Raw genomic sequence first — 18,299 nt, 5'->3', positions numbered from 1 at the left:
ATGAAAATGATTCATGCTAGCGTTTAAACAGCTGGTACATATTAGACAGTGGTTGAAGAAACTTTCATACAAGCTTTTAGTGGGCTGATTTCTTTATTGTGTGTGTGTGTGTGGTACTAGCTGAGGTAAAGCTTGTATGAAAAAGGTCCATGCTAGTATGCTAGCTTAAAATAAACAGCTAGTACAAATTAGATGGTAATTGAAGAAACTTGGAGATACTTTTTATATGAGCTTTTAGTGGACCGATTTATTTATTGTGTGTGTGTGTGTGTGTGTGTGTGTGTGTGTGTGTGTGTGTGTGTGCTGCCCACACATGGACTCCATAATAAAGCTTAATGGCGTTTCCAGTAACAGATCTCAGGGTGCCATCCCTCATCCAGCTGAGTGAAAGATCATATTCTACTGCCTAATGGACAAGTGCTGGAGTGAACCTGAGATTGCACATCTCTCTCTCTCTCTCTCTCTCTCTCTCTCTCTCACTCTCTTTCTTTCTCTAGTTGACACAAAGCCTCCTTTAGTAATGACATCATCACACTGCAGTCTCATTCTCTCTAATCTCCCGTATTACTGACGCTCAGCTCCAACCAATCAGATCCCAGCATAACACACACACACACACACACACACACACACACACACACACACACACACACACACACATATCCTATCTATATAAAGATATCAAAAGTATTGGGACACACATGGTTCTTCTTCAAACTGTTACCACGAAGACGCATACTTGTATAAAACGTCTTTGGATGCTGTACCGTGACATTTTCCCTCTACAGAAACTAGGAGATCCAAACCCGTTCCAGCATGATGTAAAGTGCACCAGCTCTATGCAGATCTGCTGTACATGGGTTGGATGTGTGTGAAAGATCTTGAGTAGCCTGCTATAGAGCTCCAAACCTATTAAGGCCTCCACACCCTCCATCAATACCTGATTTTACTAAGTGACTCAATTAATTCTCACAAATCACCACAAAAATCTTCTAGAACATCATGCAAGAGAAGTTCTTTTTGGAGAACGTGATGAATGCAAAAGCAGAACAATAGGTGGGGTGGAAGGTGCTCCTTACCTGCAGGCTCTCATTTGCTGAAAATATGACACAATCATGTGACTGTTAATGGACCCAAAGGGGTAATGACTTATGGGAAACGAAGTCCTGTGGCCTAAACCTGCCAAGCTGGAAGATATCTTTACTTGTTTGAATTTCTTGCTATGCACAGCAAAAAAAACCCCGATATTTGCATTGCCAGTTTAAAACACAATCACTGAATCTCAACGCTCCAGGTTGTTTAGATCATTTTTACATTTATGGCACCCTTATCCAGAGTGATTCACAATTACATCTGAGCAGTTGTTGTTCAAAGGCATCTTAGTTTGGTGGTGCTGGGATTAGAACTCATAACCTTTTGGTCCAAAGTCTAGTACATTGACCAGTGAGCTACTGTACCAGATCATAAGATTGGACCATATATATATTCTATATTATAGAAGATTATAATGGGTTAAACTTCAGGAAGCTCTAATGATTCAGAATGTCGTACAGGATGTGAACCGAGAAAAATATACAGAAACTTGACACGGAGGAATGGTTTTCTGAAACATTTAGGGAAGGGTTTCAATCTTGAAATGCGGTCATGCATGCCTCAGTATTGGCACGACAAAGATCGTCCTTCACATTACATAACAGGTTAACCTTTGGTAATGGTTTATGTGTTTGTGTGTGTGTGTGTGTGTGTGAGAGAGAGAGAGAGAGAGAGAGAGAGAGAGAGAGAAACCACATTATTTGCTTGATAGATATTTTTATTTTCTGCACAGGTCACAGATTATTCATTGAGCTCAACTTCCTGGAGAACCAAACTATACACCTATATACCTTTTTCCTCCATCTATTTTATGGACAAAAGTATTGCGACACCTGACATTTTCCAGCCATATGTTGTTTCCTTCACTTAAACTAAGAAACCCAAACCTGTTCCAGCATGACAAAAAATGCACAAAGCCAGCTTCATGAAGATCCGCTTTCCATTAGATAGATGTGTGTGAACGATCCTGCAATAGAGCTTAAAACCTATTGAGATGAATTGGAACACCACCGCAGGCCTCCTCACTTCCTTACCTCCATCAGTACTTGACTCAAAGAAATCTCACACAAAACTCCACAAAATCCAGTGGAACATCTTTCCAGAAGACTGGAGCTCATTATAAGATGAAATAGAAACCAAATGTGGAATGGGATCTTCAAAAAAGAAGGCCCACAAACTTTTGTCCAAGAGTGAAAATCACATATGCTCCTGAGATACCTATCCTGATCTTCTGCTTGATCCATCCTGATAGATTTGAAATGTGGTTCCTCTCAAGGTTTCTTCCTCATGAACTCTTAAGGAGTTTTTCCCTCACCACCATCACCTCTGACTTCCACCGTAGAAGTCACTTGAAAGCTCAAAATCAGTGAAATAAAGGGCACAAGGCGAAGACGTAGAGCTCAATCAAGCTTTATTTACATGCGCACCATGTTTTTTTAATACAAACTAGGTCGCAGTTCAAAATGGAGTACACGGGGAAGGGGGAAAATATACCCACTAACATCAAAAAGAGAAGTCATTACTATAGAGTCAAGGTTGGACACAATCAGGAAAAAGATTAGAATAGTGGTAGATGTTTGGGATTCTCAGCATGGACCATAGAACACCTTGGGTGGATTTTATATCTGGATGGATTAGAAGATCACTATCATTCCTGGAGAACTTATCAAGGTGGTATCTCACTCAGTTCTCCAAGAACTTAATAAAAAGAAGAGCAAGAACAGGAAGGAGAACCACGTGCAAGACGAAGGGTCAATAAAAATCTAAAACAGTCTTAAACCAGATAAACAACAGGCCTCATTTATTAAACCGGGTCTGAACGAATAAGTGCACAATTATTGTGCAAACCATCTCGCCCAATTTCTTTTTTTTCACTAAGTGCTTGAATTTCCTTCTACTGACGCATTTAGAGACCTCAGGTGTGTCCCGCTGAGCTTCACCATCATTGGTGCAAATTTAGCAGATATTTAAACATTTTCTTTGCCAACGTATTGTAGTTTTTTTGTTCCAGCTCATCGGTGTAAAAATCAGCCATAATAACCAGCAATTTGCCCCTCTAGAGAAACCGCTTTCCCTAAAAAATCATCTTATGCTCATTTTACACTTTGAGCTTTGCCTTATATGGAGTTTTGTGGGCATCACCACAAAAACAAAAGGAAATCTTTGTCCCGGCTGGTAATGTTTCAAATTTAAGGGGTGTGGCCTATGAAAAGTTACACAGTCCCCACTTTTACGAATCGACTCCGAAGAAAACCTGGGTAACGTTTTCCAAAATTTGGGGAGTTTGGGGGCGTGGCTTGTGAAACATTTTTGCATAATTTTGATCAATGAGGCCTTTATTTATATCATTTATAACTACAATTTTGTGCATGGAACAATACGAACATTTAACAACACCTAACACTTGACCTCTAGCCTTGATTAGCATTGGGGTATTTTATAACCCCGTGATGTCATATATCCCCACACCATTTTCAACACTTCATATTTGAACGAAACCAAAAAAAAAAAAAGTGCCATCGTTACGATGCTACAGAATTGTAAAAGCAGGATGTTCGTACGTATTTCACACGATGCATATGCACAGTTACATACATGCATAGTGGGTGGAGACAACGAAGAACACTAGGGGATTTTATTGTTTTATCATTTTATACAAGAAGAAAAAACAAGCCCAGACCCCTCCCACAATCAAAAACGCAACAATACAATTTTTTGCCGCTTAGTTTTTTTTGTTTTGTTTTTTAAAAGTTTGAAGTATTAGATATAAATGCACACATTCCCTTGACATTTTCGACTCGAGAAACTGTACACAACCAGGTTGCAGTTAACTACAATGGGGTACCTGAAAGTTTTTTACGGTAACCCCTTATGACCCTGAGCCACGGTAATGTAGTTTGCATATAGAGACAGAAAGTCTCTATGTGTTTTTTTTTTCTTATGATTTTGGCTACCAGCATCTCCAACATATTCAAGTAATTTGGCAAATATACATATGATAGCTTATTTTTTTATTTTTATTTTTTTGCTCAGTAAAAATGGCTTCCACAAAGGAAGCCTACAAACCCACAAACTAAATGCTGCCATAAGCAATTGTAATTGTTTCTGCTCTGTCCTTCAAGTCTTGGGAACACACACACACGGCCTTACTAACATAACAGGGCCCAACACTGATTATTTAGCACCCGGTATGGCGTGGAAATGTTCACAATGCAAGGATCATTCGTTCGTTCGTTCGGCTACACTGATATACGCCGTAGCCCAGACACTGCGTTACTACTGTAAGAGCTAAAGAATCTCACTTTTGAAGCAATTACGTACAAATGAGCTTTACTTTCTTTACTTTTTCTTTTTTTTTTTTATAGTTACATACAGTACAAACAAACAAGTAAATAATTTCTCTCATTATATTTGTGCTACAATAAGGGATTACTTCAATTCTGAAATTAGGCTACTACTTCAAATTAGACTGCAGATTAGCAAAACTTGTTACTGAAACCCCCGAGTCAAAACATTACTCGATCGCTATGTTGCTTTTGTAAAGGGTGTTTTGAGATGCACCTCTGTGACCTCCAATGAACTTCGTCCTCTTCAAATTTGAATCTTAGTTTGGTTAACGATTCAAGTGTGAGCGCTTGCAGATGGTGTTTGAAAATATATTATATGGACGTCATGGAAAACCTGCTCCATAGCCCATGTAAAGGTTTTTAATACCCTGAAAGTTTGGGCTAAGCTTGGGGTTAGGATTGAGGTCAGGCTAAGGTTTGGGATTGGGGTTAGGATTGAGGTTGGGGATTAGGGTTAGGATTGAGGTTGAGGTTAGGGTTTAGGTTTGGGATTGAGGGTTGTGGTTGGGGTTTAGGGTTGAGTTTAGGTGTTAGCGGTTAGGTTCTCTATTTCAGTACACATTCACATTCAGAGCTCTGCATCATTTCAAATCATGATTTTTTTTGGGAAACTTGTATAATTTGTGTCAATTCATTGGAATTATCATGTTCGTTCCATGACGAAGCTGGACTCTGCTTTGTGTTCTGTGTGCAGTCATTCATTTAGGTTGGGGTGTTTCCTGCAATAAAGGTAGGAGTCTCCAGAACTGTAGACTGTAAACAGGCATAGGTTCCAGTGCTTGGTGCTGGCAGCAGGCTTGGCAATGGATGGCATGAGTTTGTGATGGATGGAAATTCTTCTGTGGGGGTGTTTTTTGTTTTTTTTTGCAATACGTCTTTGAGCCTGCATTAGAATTAGAATGAGAGAAAAAGAAAAAAAATAATTTAGTCAATTGCTGCACAATCTGCTTAAATTAAGGCAACATTTAAATGCTCTTTTACTGACCTTTGGAACCACTTTCAGCCTGGCACCCAGCTTTGACTGGACTGTGTTGTCCCATTGAAGCTGCCAACAGGGTTCAGGCTGACACCATTTTGCACCAAAGCATCAAAGTTAAAGTCTAGACCGTCAGCATCCATTAGGTCTGAGCGGATTATGGAATCCACATCGCAGTCCAGACTCCCGTTGAATATGTCCAAATCCAAGTCTGTGGGAAAGCGTTCTGTTCCTGAAATCCCCGTTCCGTTACTGCCGTTCAACCCCGAGTAAACAGAAGTCTCGCTCAGCAACATGGACGAGTGCTGCTGGAGGTGCTGCTTGGCGGATACCACGTTATTGATGTCATTGGCCAGGCTTGGGAGACCATTTTTGGGAAGCGAGTGCAGTGCTGTCTGGGCGGTGGAGCCCTGATGATGTCGATTGTTCTGGAGAAGGTTGTTCTGACCTTTAAACCCAGAACTGAAGGAGGACATCATAGGGTCTTTGGGGTGCATGAGGCCATTGCGAAGGCGAGAACTCTGAGAAGCAACGGCTGCACTGGTTTGTGATATGAGTGGGTCAGATTGTGTCATCATGACATCACTGTGGCTGTGGGAGCCTAGCGAGTCTGAGTTCAGCAGCTCCTGGAGGGTGGTGTTCCCAAAACATGTAATGCTCGAGAAAGATGATTGCTTGTTCTCCTGAATGGTCTGCATAGGCGTCTGGCGTAATGCTCCAGTGGAGGGACCAAAAATAGAATTACTGAACCCTCCAGTACTACTGGCACCATTTGGTGAGGAAGAGGAGGAGCCTGGAGTGGAAGTGGTGCTCCCAAAAGTGAAAGTGGAACTATCTTGACCTGCCTGTGTTGATGGTGCAAGTGTTACATTTTCCAACAAGTTGCCCATATGGTTGTCAGTTAGCCCATCATTGAGATTCATTGTGCCTAGTCGTGGAAGCTCAGCTGGGCATTGTTTGGAGTTTGAAGAGGATGAAGAGGGAGGAGAAAGGCTGCTGGAACTCGAGTAAAGCATTGGAGACAGGGGTGGGCCCAACTCATCGTCTGGAACCTCATCCAGCTCTGTATTGGCTAGGATAGGTGATAGACGTCCGCTAATTGTGCTAGCGTTGGAGTTTGTCCGTGAGCGAAAGTCAGTCCAGCAGGAATCTAGTTCGTCGCTGCTGCGTGACGTAGGACTTCCTGGCCACTTGGACAGACCTCCAGTAGACACGTTCTCCAGCGATCCCTCTTGGGCAGCCTGTAATGTTGCCTTCTTTTTAGCAGCGCGTCCTCGTGCGCCCTTGGTGTACTTGTTTCCATTGTCCATGGAGACCGCACGACGACGTGGCGCCTTGCCTCCCCTCCCACCTTCGGGATTTATCATCCACCATGAGCTCTTTCCCGTTCCCTCATTTTGGACACGGACAAAACGGCTGTGCAGGGACAGGTTGTGCCGGATGGAATTCTGCACCAAGAAAGAGAAACAGATCAGCTTTTAGTTACACAACTTTGCCTTCAAAAAAAGAAATAAAGAAAGCACACTGTATTTTTTTTTGTGCATCCCAGAAACATTAGGAGGCTGCTGTCAGAGTGCAGGGTCAGCCATTGTATAATACCCCTAGAGCACAGTGGATTAAGGGCCTTGCTCAAGAGCCTGGCAAATTGGTGATCCCGGGACTTGAACACCCAACCTTCTGATCAGTAACCTAACCTAGCTACCACCTCAGCGCCTTAACCACTAAGACACCACTGTAACTATAAGTATTACAAATGATGAGTATGTAGATACAGAAAAAGTTTATTTGAGTGCACTCCTTTGTTTACTATCTGAAGTCATAGGATAATAAAATGTCGTACGAAAACTTGCAACACCAATCATTCTCGTTCAGAGTCAAACAACGCAGCGATGAAACACACGAGACAAAAACAATGTCAGAGAAATCCAACAGTTACACCAAGTGAAGCCACGGTCAATTCGAAGCTACCGATAGATACCATTGTGTCATTCATAACAATATATACTCTAGGCTACTGGTGAACTTTTTAGAGCAACACTACTGTAATCCTTCCAATTACAAGAGGTGGTATCAAAAAGAATCAAAGCAAGTTCTGTAACACACCAACAGATGGCAGCACAAGGCTGCACGCACAGTCACAGGAAGCACGGGCCTTAATTAATAGCACATTACAAAAGTGTTTTTTTTTTTTCATGGAATTTTGATGAGTATTTTGAAGTTAATATTGTGTAAATGTAGATAAATAAACAACTTTCGTGTTAACAGAGCTAATCTCAAAACCTCTGGATACAACCTGATAGAACTGGGTTTTCTTTTAAATCTGGTTCCTCTGAATGTTCCTTCTTTATACCATCTCATGTGTTGCAAACTAACAATTGCAAGGAACAAACATTCTTTTATAATTATTTTATTTCTGTAAAGCTTCTTTGAGACAATTGTTTAATTGTTGACAATTTGTCAGGCTCTACAAATATAAATAAATTAAATAATCCGTGGAGTGACTTTGTTTAATGATCTTAAATGTTAAATGCAGAACATGCAATAGAGCTAATATCATTAACCAAGGGTTGCCAGGTTTCAGCGAAATTCCCTCAGCCATGGTTTAGAAAAAAAAACAGGGTCACTGTGGTGCATGTGCATTTTTAAAATCAAGATATGAACCAAATCTTAGCAAATTCGGATCAAATTTTCCCCCTTCACCTGAACTTGGAAACCCAAAACTGTTCCAGCGTGTCATAAAGTGCACAAAGCCAGCTTGATGAAGATCTGCTTTCCATGGGTTGGCTGTGTTTGGAAGATCACAGAAAATCAGAGTGGCCTGCTATAGATCTCAAGCTCTATAGACCTTCTCACTTTCTCACCTACATCAACTCAAGAAATCTCCACAAAATCTGGTGGAACATCTTCGAAGATTAGAGCGTATTATAAAAGTAAATGGAAACTCAACGTGGAATTGGACGTTCAGAAAGGAGCAGTTATACCTTACAAACACGACTGTCATGCAATTTCTACTTATACTTTAAGCCATGGTGAATAAAATCCTAAGGTCTCTCTGGAGATATGACTTCATGTTTGTGCATGTGGACGTAGAAGCACACGTGGAACGGCGCTCCAAATCTCAATGGAGAAACGTGTTGTGAATGAAGTAATTAAGGTCCCTTCTCTCCCTCTCTCTCCCTCCCTTTTTCTCTCGTTCTCTCTTTCATGCCACCAGAGACCCTTCGTGCATTTTCAGCGTTCCCTTTTCCGAAATAACAAATCTGCGAGTAATTAGGATGCTTTACTCGTTTTCTCCAAATGATTCCCACCAACAATAGCACACCACCTTGCTCAAGGCAAGAATTCGGATTTTTGCACACTATTCGGCATGCCTGCAAAACCAACCACCCCCCCCGAACACACACACACACACACACACACACACACACACACACACACACACACACACGCACACACATATATAACCTCCACCCCTAGATTCCCAAGACTACAAAAAAAATGACACGTATTTACTAGATGTACACTTTCCCAGAGACTCGCGTTTTCTAGTTCTGGGATGCAAATAAATGCACCATTTTTCCTCCATTCATTCATTTCTTTAATTAATCATTCTTCTTGTTTTTTTTTTTTTTTTTTTTTAACCAAATCCTAGTTTCTTCTTAAGGGGGAAAAAAAAAGGAGGAATACACCTCGAAACATCGAAATCATCGTTATTTTTTATTTACTCTGTATTTCAGTTTAGTTAGTTGTGTGTTGATGTATGGTGTGTGTGTGTGTGTGTTTTTGCGTGTCTAGGGCTGTTAACTGAGCACCCAGCTGCATGCTGAATCTCTCTGGAACACAGAGGCCTTTTTGTCCTTCAGCAACATGTGGTAACAATCTATCAATGTCAGCAGCCACGCACTACACACACACACACACACGCACGCACACACACACACACACACACATACACATTTTGATATATATACACACACATATACACATACACACGTACACACACACACATACATATACACTTACACACACACACACATGTACACATTCACACACATGTACACATATATATACACATACACACACACACACACACACACACATATACACACATACACGTAGACACATTTACACACATACACACACACACACATGTACACATATATATACACACACACACATATACACACATACACGTAGACACATTTACACACATACACACACACACACACACACACACACACACACACACACACACACACACACATATTTATCCGTCCTTTCCTTATTTTAAATGTAAAAGCATGTTTTTTTTTTATGATTTTTTTGGGGATGTTACGACATCCTAAAGCTCAGATGGTTGGTGTGATTTGAGCACTGCAGCATGAGGAACCTGTCAGGAACCCTGTACACATGGACAGGTGAAAAAAACACGCTAAATCTTCTTGCTTTCCAGCGAGACCCTCTGAACACATGGAGGAATCGCGACGTCCATTAAGCCCCGCCCCTGACACTGACTCCTTTCGCTCCGATTGGTCCATTTTTTCCTGACCTGACTTCGGCCCTCACCCACATCCCAGCATTCCTGAGTTCTTCTTTCCTTCACAGCAAGTTCTGTATGCAGCATGTGGAACGCTCCACACAGAGAAAGAAAAAGGATTTCATTTGAATCGATAGATTGAGATAAATTTGCTAAATTGGAAAAGATTCAGAATAAATTGAGTCGCTGTGAAGGTGTGATGACATCATCGAGAAGATACGTTCTACAGGGACCTGGTGACATAACCAGTGATGGAAAAAAGTGTGTGTGTGTGTGTGTGTGTGTGTGTTTATGGTTTATGTGTGCACGTATTCCATGGAGGCAATTAATCCTTTCTTAGTTTCTTGGTACAACTAACAGGCTTCATAACAACAAAGAGCGCCATCACACACACACACACACACACACACACACACGCTTCTTAAAGTTCTTTGTAAAGAGAAGTCCCCCCACACACACACATACAGTGAACTTTCGATGAAACTGTGCCTTTGTGTGTGTGTGTGTGTGTGTGTGTGTGTGTGTGTGTGTTAAACTTCCAGGAATAATTATTGAGTCTTGTTGCTCGGTAGGAAATTTCTAGTTCTCCAAGCAGCTGATTTAACTTTGTAAAGGAAGGAGAGAGAGAGAGAGAGAGAGAGAGAGAGTGTGAGAGAGAAAGAGAAAGAGAGAGAGAGCTAGATAGAGAAGAAACAGAGGGAGAGGGGAGCGAGAGATAGAGGAAGAGAGAAAGAAAGAGCATTTGAAAGGAGAATGAGAGAATGAGAAACCGAGAGAGAGTAGGAAGAGAGAGAAGCAAGAACGGGAGGGGAGTGAAAGATGTAGGGAGGTAGAGAAAGAAGAGAGAAAGAGAGAGAGTGAGAGAAAAGGGGTAAAGAGAGGGATAAAGAAGGTAGGGAGAGGGAGGGATGGATGAGCAGAAGGAGGGAGGGATGGACAGAAGGAGGGAGAGAGTGAGAGAGATAATGAAAGAGAAAAGAAATGGGAAGAAAGAAGAGAGAAAGTGGGTGAGAGAGAAAGTGGGAGAGAGTGAAAGAGAGAGATTGATGAAAGAGAAGGAGGAGAGAGATGGATAGAGAGTAAGGGAGGTAGAGAGAGAGAAAAGTGAAGTAGGTAGAGAGAGTAAGGGAGAGAGGATTAAGAGGGAAGAAGGTATAGAGAGTGAGGAGAGAGAGGGATAGAGAGGTAGGAGGTCTCTCTCTCTCTCTCTCTCTCTCAAGTGGGATAAAGAGTGAAAGAGAGCGAGAGAGAGAGAGAGAGAGACCTCAGAGATAGAAAGTGAAGTATGTAGAGAGAGTAAGGGAGAGAGGGATTAAGAGGGAAGAAGGTATAGAGAGTGAGGGAGAGAGAGGATAGAGAGGTAAGGAGGTCTCTCTCTCTCTCTCTCTCAAGTGGGATAAAGAGTGAAAGAGAGAGAGAGAAAGAGAGAGAGAGAGAGAGAGAGAGGATAGAGGGTGAGGGAGGAAGTAGATAAGGAGAAATAGAGGTAAAGAGGTAGAGAAAGGGATAGAGAGATAGAGAGAGGGAAAGCAGACCTATGACACGTAGGAGGCAGTTTATAAATAAACTCAGAACAGGCGCTGATGCTGCACAGGAGAAGAGAGATATTTATACACGCACACACACACACACACACACACACACACACACACACACACACACACACACACACACACACACACACACACACACACACACACACACACACCCTTACACACACACACACACACACACACACACACACACACACCCCTCACAGACACACACACCCCTCACAGACACACACACACACACACACACACACACACACACACACACACACACCTTACACACAAAAATGCTTAGACACACAAAACACACTAAAAAACATGAAGTAGGTCTACAGATTTCCTCTCTCTCTTTCTCTCTCTCTCTCCCTGTCTCTCTTTACCTATCCTCTCGCTCTCTCCCTCTATCCCTGTCTCTCTCCCTATCCCCTCACTCTCTCTCTCTCTTCATATCCCTTTCTCTCTCTCTCTATCCCTCTCTCTCTCTATCCCTGTCACTCTCTCCCTATCCCCCCCCTCTCTCTCTGTATCTTTGTATCTCTCTCTCTCTCTCTCTCTCTCTCTCTCTCTCTCTCATTCCCAGCTGCTCTATGTGCTGGACTGCAGAAAAGAACATTCCATTCCTTACAACCAAATGTGCGTTTTTGTTTTTTTTGTTGTTTTTTTTTCTTCTTCCCCGAACAGCACAAGGCGTCTTTTTTCGGTTGTGTTCGTTGGACGGAGGTTGTGTACACGTGATTGTAGTGTAAAAAAACCTGAGTGGATTACAATACAATACAACACAACACAATACAATACAATACAACAACACAACGACGGACTTCCAGAATAAAACTCCGTCCTCATTAGACGAAACTCAGAGAAATATGCAGCACGTCCAAAAGTATTAGGACACCCGCCGATTCCGCCCACATGTTCTTCTTTTTCTTCTGCAATTGTACTCGACATCTTCGGATGCTGGTGCGTGAAATATTCCCTTCATGTGAACTTGAACCTTTTCCAGCATGGCATAAAGTGGATGGATAGAAAAATAGAAAAATGGATGGATGGAGGATAGATAGATGAATTGATGGATGGATGGATTGATAAATGTATAATTGAATGTATGGAAGAATGGATGGACAGATGGATCATTGTATAATTGAATGCATATATGGAGGATAGAGAATGGATAGATGAATTGGTGAATGGAAGGATGAATGGATAATTGTATAATTGATGGATAAATGGAAGATGGATAGATGAATTGAAGAATAAATAGATGGATAAATTGAAGGATGGATGAATGGATGGATAAATGGATGGATGGATGAATGTTATAATTGAATGGATGGATAGATGAACTGATAGCTGGATGGATGAATTGATGTATGGATCGATAGTTGTATAAATGTATGTATGAATGAATGGATGGATGGATGGATGGATAAATGAATTGATAGATGGATGAATGAATATGTAATAGGATGGATGGATGAATTGCTGTATGGATCAATATTTGTATAGATGTATATATGTATGAATGGATGGATGAATGGCTGTATAGATAAATAGATGGATGGATGGTTAGATAGATACATTGATGGAACATCTTTTGCAGAAGATTCAAGGTTCTTATAGGAGCCAATTCTTAAATAAGATGTTAAAAAAAAGGACATCTTGTGCTCGGGTGTCCGAATACTTTTGGCATAACATTACAAAGGCATTAAGTATGGAGCGGTTTGTTCTGTAGCTGTAAATCTCATCTCGTGCCAGAGAACTGCACGTCCCATCTTCCTGGACGAGACAATGTAAACTCGGAGGACAGACAGAGAGAAAGAGAGAAAAATAATGAATAATGAAGCAAGACAGAAAAGGAGGATTATGAGAACGTGAAAAAGGTGCTCAGGGACGATCCTTGACATTCAAACACCAGGGGAAAAAAAAGGTTTTCTTCACATCAGAGATTTTCAGAAACACTCTGGACCAATCGAGAAGGAGGAGACGCCCTTTTCTTCCGCTGATTCAGGAAAAGACTAATTGGTTCCTTCCTGTCCAGAGCAGATAAATGACATTACATATCTCAACCCTGAGGAGATACCTAGAAGTGGAAGAAGAAGAAGATTGAAAAAATCCTGACAGAAGTTTTAGCTCTTTAATCAAACAGATGACGGGTTTGGCCCAGGCCACAGAATGAAACATGAGCTTTAAACGCTTCGGTAAACACAACACACACACACACACACACACACACTCTCTTTTCTCCTGTTGCTCAATCCACTTCCCGGTCCGTCTCTCTCCCAATACCCTTTACTGATTCCAGCACCTCCTATGGTAATGGATATGGACAGCCTGGGGTTTAACCAGACACCCTGCATTGCCTGGCCTTGGACACACACACACACACACACACACACACACACACTTGAAATTACATATAAACTTTAGGCAACACCAATATATTTTTAGTTCACTCAAGAACACTGTGTTCTGTGAGCTCCAGCCACACCTGGTCCAAAATACTGATATTAGACCAGAATACTGGAGATGGAAACCAAAGATCTAATCCTGGATTAACCCTGAGCTGATCAGACCAACGTAGTTTCGATATGAAATTGAGTCGGACATGAAGGACTAAAGTTAACACGGGACACAGGACACGGGACATATGACGTAGTTAAAGCATTGGATTTCGGCTCAGAAGGTCATGAGTTCAAATCCCAAGTCACCAAGCCGGCACTCTCGGGGCCCCTGTGCAAGGCCCTTATCTGCTCAGTTGTATGAGTGAAGTAACTGTACGTTTTTTTGGATATGGGTGTAAACGTTAATATTTTGCTCAGCAGATCTTCTCCGCATCTACGTTTTCAAAAATGTACAAATCTAAGATTACGAGAATAAATTCCGAATTATGAGAATAAAGACGAAATTACGAGAATAAAGTCGAAATCCCGGTGAGTTCGACTTGTATTGCTTCGACTCTAATCTCACAAATTTGACTTTGTTTTTCAAAATATCATCACGTTCTTAGATTTTTTTTTTTTTACGTGCCACTAAATGCCATCGTATTGCAAATAAATAAATAAATAAATAAATGAAGCTGGTAAGAATTTTTTTAAAGGTAAAATAAAAACTTACAAATCTAAAATATGAGGCTGGTAATACAAAACCCCCAAAAAATCATAACTGAGTTTTGTAAAAAAAAAGGAAGCAAAAACAAAACAAAACAAAAAAAAGAGGTTTGTTCTGCTTTTCTTTTGCTTTGTGATGAGCAAAAAAGGTAAAATGATAATATAAGGTTAGTTTTGATGTGATATCATTTCATACAAGTGAGCAGTTGAGGGTTAAGGGCCTTGCTCAGGGGCCCAGCAGTGGCAGTGGATTGGAGGTGCTGGGCTTTAAAATCATGACCTTTTGTTAAGAAGTCTAACATCTTAAGCAGTGAGCTACCACATGAGCAGCAGGAACAAGTGTGCGTCCCAAGTCATCCAAGGCACGGGAGCATTTTATATAAAACGCAACAAAGAAAACTGTACCTGGAAGTTCTGCACAGCGGAGCTTGTGTGGGTTGGAAGTACCACAGTGATGCACAGGCACGAGAAAAGAAAACACACTGGTGTGATGGATGAAGCGAAATATCAGCACGGTAAATAAATCTAAATCCAAAAGCAGAAGTAAACGATCACATTTTTACGCCGTTCAACGTTCGTATATTTAATTTATGGGCATATTTAATTATTAGACAAAATTACATTCATTATATATTCCAGATGCTTTTATCTTTTTGTCAAAACAATGTTATATTTAATATAGATTTTTTAGGCACTTGCCATCTGCAAATTGTTGAATGCAAACAAATGTTGATTTACACAAATTGATTCAACTTTAATTCTTAAATGCTGTTTGTTTGTTTGTTTGTTTTTTACAGAAAGAAACAACCAGAATGAGAGAATTTGTTAAATACTATAGACTTTAAAATGTCTAAATTAAAGATATTTTCAACTACACTTTTACACATTTTATACAATACCCTGAATTAGAGTTTTATTCTGTTATAATGAGCAGAACATCAAAAAAAAAAATAATAATAAAAACTTCTGACTCAAAATCCAATCCGAATTTCAGAAAAGGAAACTTTTTCCAGCGCCGTTGCCCTGGTTACAGTGCAGAAGTAAAAACATAATCTCCAGTATCAGACAGAACATGTTTCATAGGAAGTGTGAGCTGTAACAAATGACCAAAACACCTCAATTCAACACTGAGGAATTTCTGGACCTTCTAAGATCATCTTTAAGCATTTTTGATACACTATATGGCCTTTTGTGGACTTGTGAATTGCAATGTGCTTCTTTTTGAGCAACCCATTTCCACATCAAGTCTCTATTTGCTCTTATAAGAAGATCCATTCATCTGGGAATATGTTCCACATATGTAGATGTTGTGGAGATTTGTGTCAGATACTGATGTAGGTGAGGAAGTGAGGAGACCTGGAGTTTATACATTCACATAGGAATGAATTCATGTCATGGGATTTTCTGCTGTAGCAGCAATTCACATTCATACATACACACACACACACACACACACACACACACACACTCTCACACTCTCTCTCACACACACACACACACACACACACACACACACACACACACACACACACACACACACACACACACACACACACACACACACACACACACACACACACACACACACACACACACTCACTCTCTCTGTCTCTCTCACACACACACACACACACACACACACACACTCTCTCTCTCTCTCTCTCTCTCTCTCTCACACACACACACACACACACACACACACATACAAACTCACTCATACACACACACGTGTGCACACACACCTTAGTTCCAATTCCCTTGACTTTCAAGTCACATGGTTCCTGTTTCTGCTTCTGCATGGCAACATGAAAAAAACCCAGAAAGAACCAAAAAACGTAAACTTTTTACCGCTGTGTTGCTTTATGTTTATTTTCGGCCGACATCATGGCGCCAAAGACACACACACATGTGCGTGCACACACACACACACACACACACACACACACACACACACACACACACACACACACACACACACAAATACACACAGAACCACTAATGTTTGTCTATAGATTTAAAATACACATGGATGGATATATGGATGGATGGATACATAAATGGATGGAGGGTTGGAAAAATTAATAGATGGGATGAAGGAGAGGAAGTAATAGATGGGTGAATGATAGATGGATGGATGATGGATGGATGGATAGTTAGATAGATGGATGGATGGATGGATGGATGGATGAACAAATAAATGGATGGATGGTTGGAGAGATGGAAGGATGGACAGATGGATACAGAATTTAAAAAAAAGAAACAGCTCACACCAAACAATAAACAGCCACACCAGGAGCACCTCTGTGTTGTGTTGCAGCACCATACAACAACAGACAAGGCATTTTCATGTCATTATTTCATTCCCTGGTTCTTCTTTCTCTTTCTCTTTCTTTCTTTCTCTCTCTCTCTCTCTCTCTCTCTCTCTCTCTCTCTGTAGAGCAGAGGCATGATGATGAAACCCACTGAAATACATCAAAAGCAGGCTGACGTTCCTCTGACTCGCGTCCCGATATTGATTTTCTTGTCTCGCTCTTCTCATCATACCTCATTACCCCAGAGGTGTTTTCTTCTTCTTCTTCTGCTTGACAGAATGTGTGTCAAATCTCACGATGGAAACTAAACACTGCCTCTAGATTTCTAGATTAATAAATCAGAAAATTCTCAATTGTCCACCTTTTTAAATCACTTGAGAACTAATCACATGACTAAAAATACACTGTATGGCAAACGTTTGTGGACACCCGACCATAAGATCGCTACGTGCTCCTTTTTGAACATCCCATTCCACATTTAGTCGCCGTTACTCTACAAGTTTGTTCCTCCGACTTTGCAGAAGAAACACTTATGGCTGTAAAAGGCGGGTGTCCATATACTTTTGACCATACAGTGTATTAAAAAAACAAAAACAAAAAAAACCTCCAATCTAAACAATGAGAGTAACCAACTTTGTAGAGGTGTCTGGAACGCTGCCAAAATGTCTCTCTCTTACACTTACACACACACACACACACACACACACACACACACACACACACACACATCCACATGCAGGTTGGACCCAGGCCAAAAACAGTTCCACACTTTGGATGGAGCTTTGTAAGAAACATCTAAAAAGAAAGCAGACCTTCACTCAGAAGTTCTCATGCGTGACTGCACGTATATTTCACTCCAAAAAAAACGAAGAAAGAAAGAACGAATTAGAGAGAGAGAGAGAGAGAGAGAGAGAGAGTGGGTGAAGAAGAGATAGAAAAATAGGCCGTGCTTGTCGAAGGGCTCATTCAGTCTTCTGAGAAAAGAAAAAAAAAACAGGACGGACAGCTTAAAAAACCTGCACAGCAACTCGATGGTGTTACACAGAAATTCTCAAACACACCTCCGCCCTCTCCCTCACCATCGCCCTCTTCCTCACCATCGCCCTCTCCCTCTTCCTCACCATCGCCCCCACCCACTCACCATCGCCCTCTTCCTCACCATCGCCCTCTCCCTCACCATCGCCCCCACCCACTCACCTTAGCCCTCTCCCTCACCATCGTCACCACCCACCTACCACCGCCTCTCCTCACCATCGCCCACTCCTCTCCTCACCATCGCCCACTCCTCTCCTCACCATCGCCTCTCTCTCTCCCTCACCATCGCCTCTCCTCACCATCACCCACTCCTCTCCCTCACCATCGCCTCTCTCCCTCACCATCG

The 18,299-nt window shown here is 41.3% G+C and overlaps 1 protein-coding gene across 1 annotated transcript in view; it reads right to left on the bottom strand.

Moving 5' to 3' along the window:
- Nucleotides 1-2,486: 2,486 nt before the first annotated feature.
- The window catches only part of foxo3b (forkhead box O3b), a 31,262-nt gene continuing 15,449 nt past the window's right edge, over nt 2,487-18,299 (bottom strand). The window contains exons 3-4 of the mRNA XM_046874276.1: nt 5,425-6,863; nt 2,487-5,322 (exon numbers count right to left, since the gene is read on the bottom strand). Of these exons, the coding sequence (XP_046730232.1) occupies nt 5,439-6,863 (1,425 nt within the window). The 3' untranslated portion in view covers nt 2,487-5,322; nt 5,425-5,438. The remainder of the gene's footprint in view (nt 5,323-5,424; nt 6,864-18,299) is intronic.

Source organism: Silurus meridionalis, chromosome 18 (assembly GCF_014805685.1).
Source record: "Silurus meridionalis isolate SWU-2019-XX chromosome 18, ASM1480568v1, whole genome shotgun sequence".
NCBI classification, from domain to species: Eukaryota; Metazoa; Chordata; class Actinopteri; order Siluriformes; family Siluridae; genus Silurus; species Silurus meridionalis.
Note: the sequence above shows the minus strand (reverse complement) of the source record. Positions and strands in the feature narration are given on the sequence as shown.